Genomic DNA, 14,929 nt, shown 5'->3' with positions numbered 1-14,929 from the left:
GAATGGGAATGTCTCTAGGGCTTATCTGAGTGTGAATGTCCTGTTTCCTTATCCAGGAGATCCGGAGGTAACAGTGGAGCGTGGAGACGGTGGAGAACTGGAGCGGTGGAGAATAGGGATAGGAACACTGGAGCAACTGGTAAGTAGACAAAAAGGTAAGTGGGTCAGGTTAGTCAACATGGAAAGTTTGAGACCAGACAGTGAGTGAACGGGAGGAGTGCAGGGATATAGTGCTGCTGATTAGTGCTGACAGGTGGCGGTGATCAGAAATCAGAAAATTGGGATCTGGTGAGTGTCGTTGGTGGAGACTGCGGTGACTCTCTGACAGTACCCCCTCCTCCAGGGGCGGCTCCAGACGCCCTATTACGGCGATGGGGTCGGCCACGATCTCTGGGTGAGGGACGGTCAGGGTGGTTTTGGTGAAACTCGGCCAGGAGAGAGGGATCCAGCACATCGTCCCGGGCCACCCAGGATCTTTCCTCCGGCCCGTATCCCTCCCAGTGAATAAAATATTCCAGGCAACCACCCCGTCGTCGAGAGTCCAAGATGTCCTGCACCCTGTACACTAGGGGTTCCTCAATGATCTCAGGAGGAGGAGGTACTGCAGGCTCGCCGGGTTCTGTGACACAGGGAGAGACAGGCTTGAGGACATGGAATGCTGGATGGATACGATACCGTGCAGGGAGTTGGAGATGGAAGGTGACCTCATTTATCTGTCTCTCGATGGAAAAGGGAACGATATAGCGGGGACTCAGCTTCCGGCAGGGCAGGCGGAGATGCAGATCCTGGGTGGAGAGCCAGACCTTATCTCCAGGATGATAGACGGGGGTCTATCCCATGGCACAATCCCATGGCCGGTGCGGTGGTAACTTCGTGGCTGCCTGTTTGCTGAACACATCCTTGAACGCCAGGTAGTCAGATGGGTTTGTCGGAACCTCACGAGGTTCCGGGGCTCTCCACTAGGGTGGGATGAACTTGGAGCTTCAGGTTACTAACCAGGGGCACAGGGACGTTGGAGAGACAGTTTTGGATGCAGGTTTTACTCCATCGGAGGATCTCGCTGGTATCCCATCTGACTTCGGGGGAATGTTGAGATAGCCAGGGGCGTCCCAGGATGATATTGACGGTGGGTCCCTCCACTACCAGAAAGGAAATCCTCTCCTGATGAAGACAGCCTACTTGCAGAGTGATCGGCGGAGACCGGAAATTGATGTGCCCATGCCCGAGCGGTTTTCCCTATATGGTCTCGATCTTCAGCTCGGCCTGTCTCTGGAGGGGTAAATCAAGCTGTTTTAGGAGGGCTTGTGAGATGAAATTGCCTGAGGATCCTGAGTCCATGAGGGCGGGTACTGGAATGAAATGACATGGGGTGAGCATTTGTACCGTTAGCAGTGGTATGGTAGAGATAGCAGGCTCCAATTGAAGGGTACTCACCGGCTGACAAGCCGTGAGAAGTATCTTAACGGCCTTCTGCATAAAGCTCTCCGGACCGACAGTGTCATCATAGATTGCCATCTGGACTCTGATCTGTGGATCCAAGCCTTGATGGTAAACAGTGAGTAGCGCTGCCTCGTTCCAGCCACACGAGGCCGCCAGAGTCAGGAACTGCAGAGTATAGTCACTGACCGAAGAATCTCCCTGACCGAGGCGGATGAGTTGGTCGGCAATGGTGAGCGAGCCGGTGGACAGGCCGAAGACCTCCTTGAAGTGGGAAGAAAAAGCATCGAAAGAGTTAATTATAGTGGTCTGTGAGTTCCAAATGGCTCGTGCCCAGAGCAATGCCCGTCCGGTTAGCAGGGAGATCAGGGAGGCAACATTAGTCCGTTTGCTGGAAAATGTATGGGATTTCATCTTTATGTTGAGTGAAACTTGGAGTAAAAAATTGCTACATTCAACCGCCTCACCCGAATAGTTTGCAGGGATGCCATGGGACTGGCAGAGGCAGACTGAGGGTGTGTGACCGGAGAGAGAGCTGTTCGAAGAGCGCTGACCAGCTCTTCGAGGGGATCCGCAGCGGCGGGGTTCGGGAACTCCATCTCCGGTCGTCGGTTCTGGTCTGGTCTTCTGTCAGCAGATAGATAAAGGACACAGAGGTAAGTGCAATACAATCAACAGGTTTATTGAGTAGTAGCAGAGGGCAATGAGATGAGCAGAATGTCCAGGTAAGCAGGCGGGGAATGGGAATGTCTCTAGGGCTTATCGGAGTGTGAATGTCCTGTTTCCTTATCCAGGAGATCCGGAGGTAACAGTGGAGCGTGGAGACGGTAGAGAACTGGAGCGGTGGAGAACAGGGATAGGAACACTGGAGCAACTGGTAAGTAGACAAAAGGTAAGTGGGTCAGGTTAGTCAACATGGAAAGTTTGAGACCAGACGGTGAGTGAACGGGAGGAGTGCAAAGATAGTGCTGCTGGTTAGTGCTGACAGGTGGCGGTGATCAGAAATCAGGGGATTGGGATCTGGTGAGTGTCGTTGGTGGAGACTGTGGTGACTCTCTGACAGAGTTATGGTATTCTTTTTTTGGACCTTGAGTGTATTATTGGGTATTATTTTTTGGGGAAATAATGAGGGTATTATTTTTTTGCAGCCCTAATCACCATTTGCTTTTATTGTATGGAACAAAACATGAAACATTCTGCTGAACTTCTTGTGTATTTTACAGAAGAGCAGAAGACATGTGAAAGTGAAAGTGAAGTGACATACTGCCAAGTATGGTGACCCATACTCAGAATTAGTGCTCTGCATTTAACCCATCCAACGTGCACACACACAGCAGTGAACACACACACACACACCGTGAACACACACCCGGAGCAGTGCATCTGAGGTTATGTGAGGTTAGAACAACATGAGGGTGAGTAAATGATGACAGAATTAATTTTTTGGGTGAACTATCCCTTTAAGGCAAGGTTTCTCAGTACGTTATTAACGACTCCATTTATTTAATATGTCCCATCTCTCAGCTTCCGTGGGATGCCGGCCAACTACCCAGTCACTTGAGTATGAAATTAATAGATAAAAGTGCAACTCCTGTTGTTTCACAGCCGAACACTAAATTCCCCCCTTGTTGCAGTCACACAGACACGTCGCTGACCCAGGGGAATCGATACCATTGGCTGTAGTTAATGCCGCGCTCCCCTGCCACTGGGAGGGAGAGAAAATAAATATCTTTACCCTTTATTGAACTTTCTCTTGTAACACTCCTGTAGAATGAGCTTCTGTGAAGGAAAGAGCAGAGTGCAAATTAAGCCTTTCTTAGTCACCAGGTGCAGTGGCTCAGCTTATCAGAGGAAATGCTATCCGGAGAGCCAGTGCCCTTATTTGATTCCCGCTGCCGCCCACCACCACTCTCCCGTTCTTCTGAACTGCTCTCACTGCTTACTGCACAGTGTGTGTACTACACTGTATATGATCTAGTATATTTTTAAATTATCAATAAATGTTTTCATTTTTACTGTTTTGTATTTTATATTGTTACCCCTAATTATGATGATCCCATTACGAGACACTCTTTAAAATATAAAATTATTTATAAATTTCCAAGTTGTCAGGCTCATTAATACTTTGTTAGAAAAAATATTTAGTATGACATGAAGACATGTTGATTCCTAAATTTAATAATTGTACTTAAGCAAAAGCAAATTCGTTTTATCTATATTATTTTATGTACACACATACAATATTTTGGGGTTAGTGGGCTTTTAAAAATAGATAAACAAATAAATTAATAAATAATTTTATTCAGCAAGGATGCATTCAATTGATCAAAAGGTAAAGACATTTATAATGTTACAAAACATTTTTATTTCAAATAAATACGCATAATCATCAAAGATATATCAAAAATATATCTTGGTTTCCACAAAAATATTATGTAGCACAACAATTTTCAACACTGATAATAATTAAAAAACAAAACAATTCAACTTTGTCATCACAGAAATAAAATACATTTTAAAATATTTTACAATAGAAGACTTAACCATTTATTTATTTATTTGCTTCATTTTTTTATCAAATAAGTGCAGCCTTGATGAGACATGAGAAAATATGTTTTTCCTGTTATATTTCAAGTAATAAAATAACTATGGTGCACTTAAAATGGGTTGTCAAGATGAGCACATTGCTTTGTAGGATATGCTATTCCATCCTTGTATACTGAATATTTTGCTGTATTCCAACCATTACATGCACACAGAACTTTTGTATACCATCCACAGTAGTAAATGAGTAGCATTATAGTATGCCATTCTGAACATATTTTCTCTCTCGCTCTCCATCCTCTTCCTCCATCATCCCTGTTTCATAGCCTGTGGCCATATTAATGTCGGGTTCCCTCTGTGCGTGAACAGCTGAGTTTATGATTATGTTTGGAACTGCAGGCTATGTGTATATTCGGGGGTGAGCGTATGTGCACTCATGTGTATTTGAGTGAGAGGTGTGTGCCTGTGTCTTTGATTAGAGCAGGACCCTTATTAAACATTGATGGTGTTATTCATTTGGAGGGTGAGGAGGGTGCTCAGTCAAAATGGCAGCAGTAATTAAGGCGTTCTGGATATGATGGCTGCATGATGGAGTGTTGAAAGCATAACTACGGAGCCCAGACGCTGCAGGGGAAATGGCTTGCTTGGGAACCACAGGCCGAGAATAAATGCACGTGTTTGGTGCTTTATTGTGTGGGGGTTTGTGCAACTGCCAAATAACTTTAGAGCAAAGCTGATTTATTCTGTTGTGTGTTCTCAGATCCTTATATTTTGAATGTTTTCGCTTGAAGCTAATTCAAGTGTTAATGTCATATATGTGGTTAATGCAACGAATGGACAAATAAACTTTATATTTAAATGAAATAACAGAGGTGAAATCACTGCACTCTTTTTAATATGAAAATTGAATGGTATGACAATTAGATTAGACTGTACAGAAATTGAAATGTATATGCTAATACACACTATACTCAATGTCACGCAATGCTGATGTTGTTAACATTAATAATTTGAGAACAAAGTATAACAATGATAATACTTTGCACAGTTAGATGTGATATGAGCTAACCGATCGTTAAAGTTAATCACCATTGGTAGCGCAATTTATTGTAATGTTTTTTTCTTCAGTTGGTCATAACAAACATGGCAGACTTGTTACTTGTTCAGATGGCAATATATGGTGAAAATTCCTATTTGGGTCATATATTCCAAGACATGGGCTAGAATCTATGATTGCAAAGTACAGTAAACATCCACACCGGTGCGGTGACTGAGAGCTACACATTCACCTCAAAACATTAGATTCGTCCGTGCTGGAGCCATGCCGGAAAACCGCATCACAACCCCACACGCGGAAGATAGTTCCGCAAGAAACTGCAATTCCAGATTTTCAAACAGAGATGGCGACAAAGAGGCTAAAGTTACGGACTGCAGCCTTAAGATGTACATTTATATCTATATTAGGTCATGTAGCTGCTCACAATGTCTGTTTAGGTTTATACATACTAGAGTGATTCCAATTTTAAGTATAAATATTCCATGTCTTGAAACATGAGGTTTAATATGCGGTTACTGCATATTTAATAATTACAGAGGAATTCATATTTTTAGTTACAAGACACCACAGGAGGGGAAAACAACTTTTTTTCAAAAATGTTTTTATGCAATATTGTAGCAGCATGCGGTAAAGCCAATGGTCTCCAGTACATTTCATAGCGATGCTGTAAATCTCCTGTGGTCTGTTTGTCTCCATATCCAAAGAAATGATTAAACACAGATTTAAGTTTCTAATATCTAATAATGGATTCACTCGCTTTATTATTGGATTACTCTTTCTCAGAAAGACTTGGAAGGCGGTGTCTAGTTGCGTTTGTTGTCCCGACCCTACTAATCTTGTGACATGAATTAATGCACTGATCTAGACCTGCAGTTTTGCCCGTCGTCCCACAAAGACTCTCAAGAAATCAACCGCATCGGCCCATTTCAGACACCATTACTGTGAAGTACAACTGCTGCAGCAGGTTTTTATGCATAATACCATCGCTCTCCATTGTAGTCAATTTCAATTTAGCTGTAAAAGGTCATAATATTTTATGTATTAGTATTTTATGGCCCTATTCACTGTTCCAATCAATACGAGATTTGGATCAAGACTTGCATGTGATTTCATCTCCTGTTCTCTCTTTCTTTCTCTCTATCTCTCTTTTTTTGTGTGTTATGTGCCTCATAAATTGTGTAAAGTAGCCGTGAGGGAGTATGGTGGAGAGAAGATGGATGCTGCCACACTTTCCAGCTCTATTCTCTCAGCTCTCCAATCACTGAGATTGAGAAGTGAAAAATGGTAAGGTTGTAACAGGGGCATAACTCTGCGTCTGCCCCCCCGGATGAGCTGCTGTCTGTCTGACCTGCTGCTGTCCACCCCGATCTGTGCAGCACTGCAATTCTTCCTCTGGTGCCTTAGAGCGTTTCTCCCATGTGGGGGGCCATTTCTGTGGTTTACTGGTGTGTGTGTGTGTGTGTCTGGCTATTTTTAATAGCTGATACTGAAGTGAATATGAAACGGCATTCGTAACTCATTGAACTTCTGTAATGTGTTGTTTTTCCTGATAATGTGATGCTCTCCTCCCACCATGGCCTTAGTTACATCGTAAGAAAAAAAAAAAAAAAAAAAAGAAAAGCCCATAATTCATTCATGGCACAATAAGATCAATAATATTTATTAATTCCATGTTTTCTTTAGGGTGTGTAACTGGTAGACCATGGTGCTAACTCCAAGGTCAGGGGTTTGATTCCCAGGAAAAGCACATACTGTTAAAAGGAACTGTCCGGTGCATCACTTTGGATATTACAGACAAAATGTAGATTCTTTGTTAGTTTCAATATTATCGCTCTTTTGTTTTAGCATTGAAAATTGTTATTGAGATACTATCATACTATTAGAGTTTTTATAAAATATTTTGAAATTCTCAGAATTTTTGAAATTTTATTTTTACATTTTTAAAGGGATAGTTCACCCAAAAATTAAAACTGTCATCATTTACTCACCCTCAAGTAGTTCCAAACCTGTATGAATTTCTTTGTTCTGCTGAACACAAAGGAAGATATTTTGAAGGAAGTTTGTAACCAGGCTGTTTTGGGGCACTATTGACTTTCATAGTAGGAAAAAAAAAATACTATGGAAGTCAATGGTGCCCCAGAACTGCTCTGTTTCCCACATTCTTCAGAATATCTTCCTTTGTGTTCAGCTGTTCTGTACTATTTTAGATATGCACATATGCTTTGCTGTGTCATTCATGCACATTGACAAAACTACAATTTTGCATATAATTCAGTTTTCTTGAAAAAGAGCTGAACGGCATGTTAACTTTTCATATTTAATCATTTGACAGCCATACATTTAACAAAGTGTTATGTTTTTTGTATCTGTAAATGCAGATTGTTAGATATGTTATGTGGTTTCAGTTAGTTGGACAGAGACTGGAAACAACCTGAGCTGGCTTTGTCATGGTCCGCTGTGTGGCGGCGAAAAAAAAGCAGAAATGTGTGTTTGTGTTTTTTTTTGTGTGCGTCTGAATGCGTGCTTCCCAGTAGTACCTTCGGGACTGCAGCAGCAGCGGCAACATTAGGCCTGCTTGAGTCACACAAATCTTTATTGTTCCTGAAAGTACAACAGATGAAAAAGGCTGTTTATGACAGCGCATGATGGAGAGAGAGGTCGGCCAGACCTTTCTTGTTGTGTGTCCCTGAATGTGTGTTTTTCTGCATAGCCGGTTGGTTTGTTTTGAGACCTCACTGTCCGGGTTCAGCGTGCTCTGTACGGGAGCTGGAGTGTGCGTGTGGCCGCCAGGTCGCCCCGCTCTGGCCCGTTCCCACAGCATCATCCCTCTGGAATGCCTGGCACTCGCGTTGTCTGCCTAACAAGCTTTTAAAAAAGACACGTTAATTTGTTTTGTCTTAATCTAATCCCTCTACTGTCTCATTCATCCTCTGTTCTCCACGTTTCTCTCTCTAACACGCACGCTTTGCTCGCGAGCTCTCTCTCTCTCAGTTAATCTGATTGGTCAGGAACATGAAAAAAAAGTAAATAGAATTTTGGTGTTCTGCGTCTAAAGGGAGAATGAGGGAATTTTGTAGAGTGGTCAGCCTACACTTGTTTTTGATGAAAGTACTACTTGTTCTGTAGTCTTAGAGTCGTAGTTTTATTGTGAAAACAAGTCTGTTTTCTTCAGGGAGAGATTTCACTCTATCCTTCACTAGGTCAAGCACTGTAAGCACATATCTACACCTCGACTTAACTAGATGCAGCACTTTTTGACCTTTTTTTCCTGTTAAAGTGAATGCGAAAAAACATCTGATGTATGTGTTGCATGTAAAATGTTTTGGATTAATCTGTGTTGCCAATCAGTGTTATTTTAGTCTTATTTATATGCCATTACATTATTTTTTAATATTTTGAATTAGCTTTTATATACATTTCCCATTTTCATTTTAGTTCAGTTTTAGTAATGTTTTAATATGCTTTCATATTTTTTTGTTGTTGTTGTTGTTATTATTATTATTTAAATTTTTATTTAGCTTTAATTTATTTTTTATTTTCGCTTTAGTCATTTTAGTACTTCAACTTCAACTTATTTATTTCAGGGTAACACTTTACAATAAGGTTTAATTTTAATATTAGTTAAAGTGATCTCCCAAAATTAAAGAGCTTTAAAAAAAAAAAAAAGTAATAATTTACTCCCCCTCATATTCCCACAGTTGCTGGTACTACTTCCATAGTATTTTTTTTTTCCTGCATAGTATTGAAGTCAATGGCTACCAGCATACTTTGAAATATCCTTTTTTCTGTTCAACAGAAGAAGGAAACCCATTCAGGTTTGGAACAACTTGAGGATGAGTAAAGTTATTGTAAAATGTTACTTAGGTTAAATGCAAAGGAAACTTTTCTAATTTTAAAGGGGTCATATAATGCGATTTCAAGAGTGTTACAAGCTGTTCGTGCATATATAAGATCCGTAAAGTTGCAAAAAGTCTCAAACCCAAAAAGATATTCTTTATACAAGTTAAGACTCGTCCACGCCCTCCTAAAGCGCCTTATGATATATGGCGGTGGGTGGGGCTACTCACAGACAGCAAAAATAAAAACTAGACTGTCAGCAAAATGTCTTGTTGCCTGTCAGTTTCAACTGTTTAGGACAAAACAACTCGGGTCATCAGGGTAGAGATGTAATTTATCGCTGTTTTATTATGGCGTGCCTATAGTTAAGACACTGTTTGCTTTTCTATGCTAGTTCAACAATGTGCTTCCTCTATTTTACAGTCTCATTCTAATTGTTGGCTTCATCCCATTTAGGTTATCAAAACAATGTCGTTATTGAGCATACAGTCTTTTAACTTATTGTGTTGCCCTTTTTCCTCACATTTTCATCTTCCTTTTATTTTCAGTTGCACATTCATAGTACATAGACAGCTGGCTTTGTTCCCCAGGGGTTGATGCCCTGAAAAATGACTGTCTGATGTGTGAAGTTTACGACAGGATCCTCACCCACAGCGTCTGATCGCTGCATTTACCCCTCGCTGAGATGGTGGACATGGCTGTTCGGCTCTGTGTGTTGACAATGGGAAGCAACAGTTGTGGAAAGGTTGTGTTTGTGTTAGCCGAGCGCTGAGAGATTGATTTTTGGTGGTTGTGTGTTAGAAGCTGTGGGATGACTGACAGGACTTTATCTCCCAAGTCACACTTCCACAGTTCTGTGCCACAACACAATATTTGAGCAGGAGAAATATCACACATTCCCCTCTTGAACATTTGATAAGCGCATCATTTTGCTGTGTCTGGAAAAGCAGAGATGTTTATTGAGCTTTGGACAAGTAGAATGTTATTAAAGGGATAGATAGTTCACCCAAAAATGAACATTGAGGGAAAAGATGCAGATACCCCTGGTGCAGTAAAAAAAACACACACAAGACAAAACACAAGGTAAATCTTAATATTATAGAATTTAAAGTAAAAATTGTAACGTTTACTCATCCTCATCTCTTTTTTTCAACCGTTATGACTTATTTTCTTCAGTAGAATGCAAAAGGAGATGTCCAAGTTGCTCTTTTGCAATAAAATGAATGTGAATTCACAATTATCACATTAGATATTAAGTAACTAACAGCTTACATTCTGATCTGTTCCTCTCACAATGCTATCATAGGGCTTCAAAAAAACTCAAAATATAGCACACCTCTTTTAAGAAACTCTTATTGTGCTTTTTGGAGTGAGCGTTCACTTTACGTTTTATCTCCATTCACTTTCATGAAAGAGCAGCTTGAACATTATAACTGAATATCTCATGTTATGTTATGGAAGAAGATGAGACAAACAGGCCTGAAATTACGCGAGGTTATGTAAATGTTAGAATTTTTCATTTAAATTATAAAGTATTGGTGAGGTTTAACTCATATTTTCTCTTTTTTTTTACTGCATCAGAGTCTCTTTTTCTTAAATGATGAAATCATTCTGAATCTTTTCTGTATGTGTGTGATTATGTGATTCTGGCTAGATTTGAAGTGGCCTACAACAAAGGGCTGTTGATTATCTGACAGTATTGAGTCTTTCTGTCTGCTTTAGCTCAGTTGTCATCACCTTGTTGTTTCTGATAAGTGCAGATGATAGAGCTGTAGCCTGGGATACCAGACCGAAGTCTGCCTCCTCCTTAAGTGGCTACAGTCCGGACATATCAACAGCCTGATATACTGGGCTTCTGGATTTTTATCCATCACATGATGTATAGGTCAGATCGATAGTGACTCTTTGTTCTGGATGCGTGTGAGTGGGCCGGGGTTGGGAGATTGCGTGTTATCTTGTGCATACGACTGTAAGTCTATTAATATGTATGTTGGGAAATAGTATTGGTGCGTAGGAGACTGTAAGGGGGTGGTGGGGCCTAGTCTTTCAAGATCTGGGTTGTACGCAAAAGATTGCAGGTTCAAATGTCACAAGGGATATATAGAGCTTCACTAATTAGAACTAAACACAAGGATCTTTTGACTTGTTTTTGAAAGTTGAGCTATTTTATTACACTCTTAAAAAAACACTCATATCTGTTTGTGAAACTAAGTAGACCAACCCCCACCCATGTTATTTATCTGCCTAGTGCTAGTAGAAGACTAGATGATGTAATTGTGATCGATTTATTGTTAATGCAATTACATTTGCATTTTGAATTTTTTAGTTCATTTTGAACCTACAACCTTTTGGTAACCAGCCCAGATCTTTAGCCACTATGCCATAGCAACACATTTCTTCATTAATTTATTATTTGAGCTAAGTGGATTGTGTGTTTTTGCAGCAGTATGGACCGTATCCAGCAGCTGAGGAGGGAGTATATTCAGGCTCGTCGAGAGGGAGCAGCTCCAGCCTATGAGGAACTGGAGGCCCGACGGAGAGGACCAGAGTACGACCCTCACAGAGTAAGACATCAAACCCACACACCATGCAATAAAACGCTCTCACCATCATGTAGGTTCCAAAATTAACGATTACCAAGCGTCAATGCAAGTCAGTTTTGACTTGAAATTAAATCGACAGTGGCTGGTAATTGGTTCAAAAGTTGAGTTTGGAGTCTAAGATTTTTTGTTTTTGAAAAGTGTCTTAAACTCACCAAGGCTGATCAAAAAATACTGTAAATAACAGTAGTATTGTGAAAAAAATATTACAATTTGAAATAACTGTATTACATTTTATGACATTTTAAAATGTAATTTATTCCTGTAATGCAAAGCTGAATTTTCAGCAGTCTTCAGTGTCACATGATCCTTCAGAAATTATTCTGATTTGCTGCTCAAGGAACATTTCTTATCATCCATGTTGAACAGTTGTAGTGTGTATACAGCGGGTAAAATAAGTTTTGAACGCGTCACTATTTTTCTCAGTAAATATATTTCTAAAGGTGCTGATGACATGAAATTTTCACCAGATGTTGGTAACAACCCAAATAAAACAAAACAAATAAGTTCAGAAATTAAGTTATGTGTAATGAGATGGAATGACACAGGGAAAAAGTTTTGCACTACTGAAATGTATTTAATACTTCGTACAAAAGCCTTTGTTGGTAATGACAGCTTCAAGACTCCTCCTGTATGGATAGTCTCATACATTGCTCAGGTGTGATTTTGGCCCATTCTTACACACAAACAGTCTTCAAATCTTGAATGTTCTGTGGGTCTCTTCTATGAACTCGGATCTTTAGTTCTTATTTTCTGTTGGATTCAAGTCAGGTGGGCTGGGCTATTCTAGCAGCTTTATTTTCTTTCTCTGAAACCTATCGAGAGTTTCCTTGGCAGTCTTTGGGATCACTGTCTTGCTGAAACGTCCACCCTTGTTTCATCTTCATCATCCTGGTACTGTAGGTATTGGGACTGAACCAGCTAATATTAATTTCCACCGACAAGGCGCAGGATTGCTTTCTAATTACTGATAGATTGCTGCTGGTGTCTTGGCTTTCGATACCTTTTTGCACCTCCCTTTCTTCGTGTATTCAATACTTTTTCCCTTTATCATTCCGTTTTTATTATGCATAACTTAATTTTTGGACATATTTGTTTTGTTTTCTTTGTATGCATGGATTACTTGGGTTGTTACCGACATCTGGTGAAACTTTCATGTGAACAGCACCTTTATAAATATATTTTCTGAGAAAAATGGTGACGCGTTCAATACTTATTTTACCAGCTGTATATTTGTGAAAATAATATCAATGTAGTTTCATGGCTACTAGTAAGAGATATGTATAACTGCTACATTTTCTCAGCCATTGGCCGGTGTGGTGGAAAGTTAATTTTGGACCCTGCGTTCACATCATTTTACCTTTCCCTTTATCAGAGTGGATAATTGCCTCAGTATCGCTCTATACTGCTTCAACTCAGCAATACAGACTTTAACGTTCTTAATCAGGAGTCATAGAAACTTCCACCAAATACATCAGCGCCTTTCTTTATTAGGATTGGGACAAACCAGCGTAATTTGTTTCCTCTCAGAAAACACAGTAATTCCCTTTGTGTGAGATCAATAGTTATACCTCTCAAATTCAAATGAGCTAACGTCTGTTTTAGTTAGAGCTGCGGTGAACAATGAAGCATCGCAAGCTGTGGGATTAGAGAGGCAGATCGAATTAAACTAACTCCAAACAGCAATCACCCAATCTAACGAGCCTGCTCATTAAGGTCGACACTGCATTTATTCGTTTGTTCGTCGGTGCTTATTTATCTATTTATTCAGTGCTAATTATTCAGCTACTGAAGGAAACAAACACTCGCTGAGTCAAAACAAAACAAAGTTATCAGCCGCCGTTTTTGCTCAAGAGGAAACGTGTGAGCAGTTTTCGGACGATGAAATGGTTTGGAACTACCTACAGGCTTGATGATTGCGTTGTGGAAATGATGGCGATTGCCTGAAGGAAACATGAGAGAATTCACCATATCCTGTGACTTTACACACACACACAATCTTGGAGAGACATTCACATAAGTTTCCACACCCTTTTCTGTAACTGTGATGTAGTCTACACCACGGATATAAATAATACTCCTCATGACAGACACATTATGACTGCCTATTGTTACAGCTGCCTCTCGTCTGCTTTCAGATTTAGCCCTTTTATGGACATATCTGTATATATCTCACTCGATCAACCTGCAGAGATGTTCCTGGTAAACACAGAGAAATGGAAAAAGCGATTTGGATTGGGATTTGTTTTGTTGGGCTGTTCCAGAACCAGAACCGTTCAGCTATTGCCACACAAGCAAATCGGTTTACACACAATCCTGCTTTCCAGTAAATGTTTTAACTTTTCTCTGCCAGAGGAGCCTACCACTGATGTCATAACCATTTATTTTTTTCTTTTGTATTTATGCGAAGCTTCGCAGTGCTTACTGGTTCATCACTTCTCTGTGTAAGTGTGTTACAGGACTACAGTAGGGTTGATATAGAGTGTGTATAGACATTGATTGATGATCGCTCGACCACTCCATGAATTTCTGTGCTGACTCAGTGACTGCATTGCTCAGGCATGACTGTGGTATAGTCTCAGTGACCGCAAGTTCACTTCTGAGGACTTCTGACGTCCAGATGAAATTAAGGCTTGGCATTTGTCAGTATTTGTCAAAAAATGGGTCTGTTCCAAAACCCAGTGAGCTGCCTCGCTGTCAACTGAAGAGTTTGATGTTAGCATGTTGATAATACTCTGGTAAGCATAAAAATAAATAGAACATTCAAAAATAGTTCATTTTAATTAGACTAACTGTTTGCTTTTCATTATTTAATTAAATATAAGTATTTCTAAAATCTTATTTTGGCCATCATCTCATCCCACCAAATCATGATATTAGAATGATTTCTAAAGCATTGTGTGACACTAAAGTTTGTAGTAATGGCTACTGAAAATTCAGCTTTGCATCTCAGGAATTCATTACATTTAACGAGTGTTAAAATAGAAAACCGTTATTTCATATTGTAAGTAGGGTTGCAATGAGGCAGAACATTTCTAGGTACATTTCGGAAACATTCCCGAAATTTTGGAAAATGTCCAGGATTTTTTGGAAACTTTCATAAACCTTCAGAATTTTTTGGAAAGTTTCCAGAAATTTACCAGAAATGTTCCACCCCCTTGCAGCCCTTAGTATTTTACAATATTTCAGTTTTTACTGTATTTTTGATCAAATTAATGCAGCCTTGAGCATAAGAAACTTATTTTAAAACATTAAAAAACTTAACCAACCACAGACTTTTGAATTTCTTGTGTAGATAATATACTGTAAATAATACAGTGTGTAAATTCTATGAAAGGCTAGCTGAGGTGAAATAACAAGAAAGATGTAAATATGATGCTGCCTTAGAATCTAGCCAGACAAAGGTATCTTAGTAGGTGGTATAATTATGCTGCCTCTTCATGTTGGGAGTGTG

General features: G+C 40.0%; 1 protein-coding gene across 1 annotated transcript in view; it reads left to right on the top strand.

The window, feature by feature from the left end:
* Positions 1-14,929, top strand: part of LOC306877001 (partitioning defective 3 homolog B-like) — a 298,887-nt gene that overhangs the window by 229,457 nt on the left and 54,501 nt on the right. The window contains exon 21 of the mRNA XM_079428505.1: positions 11,319-11,439. Within this exon, the coding sequence (XP_079284631.1) occupies positions 11,319-11,439 (121 nt within the window). The remainder of the gene's footprint in view (positions 1-11,318; positions 11,440-14,929) is intronic.

This window comes from Barbus barbus (assembly GCF_936440315.1).
Source record: "Barbus barbus genome assembly, chromosome: 11".
NCBI lineage: Eukaryota > Metazoa > Chordata > Actinopteri > Cypriniformes > Cyprinidae > Barbus > Barbus barbus.
Note: the sequence above shows the minus strand (reverse complement) of the source record. Positions and strands in the feature narration are given on the sequence as shown.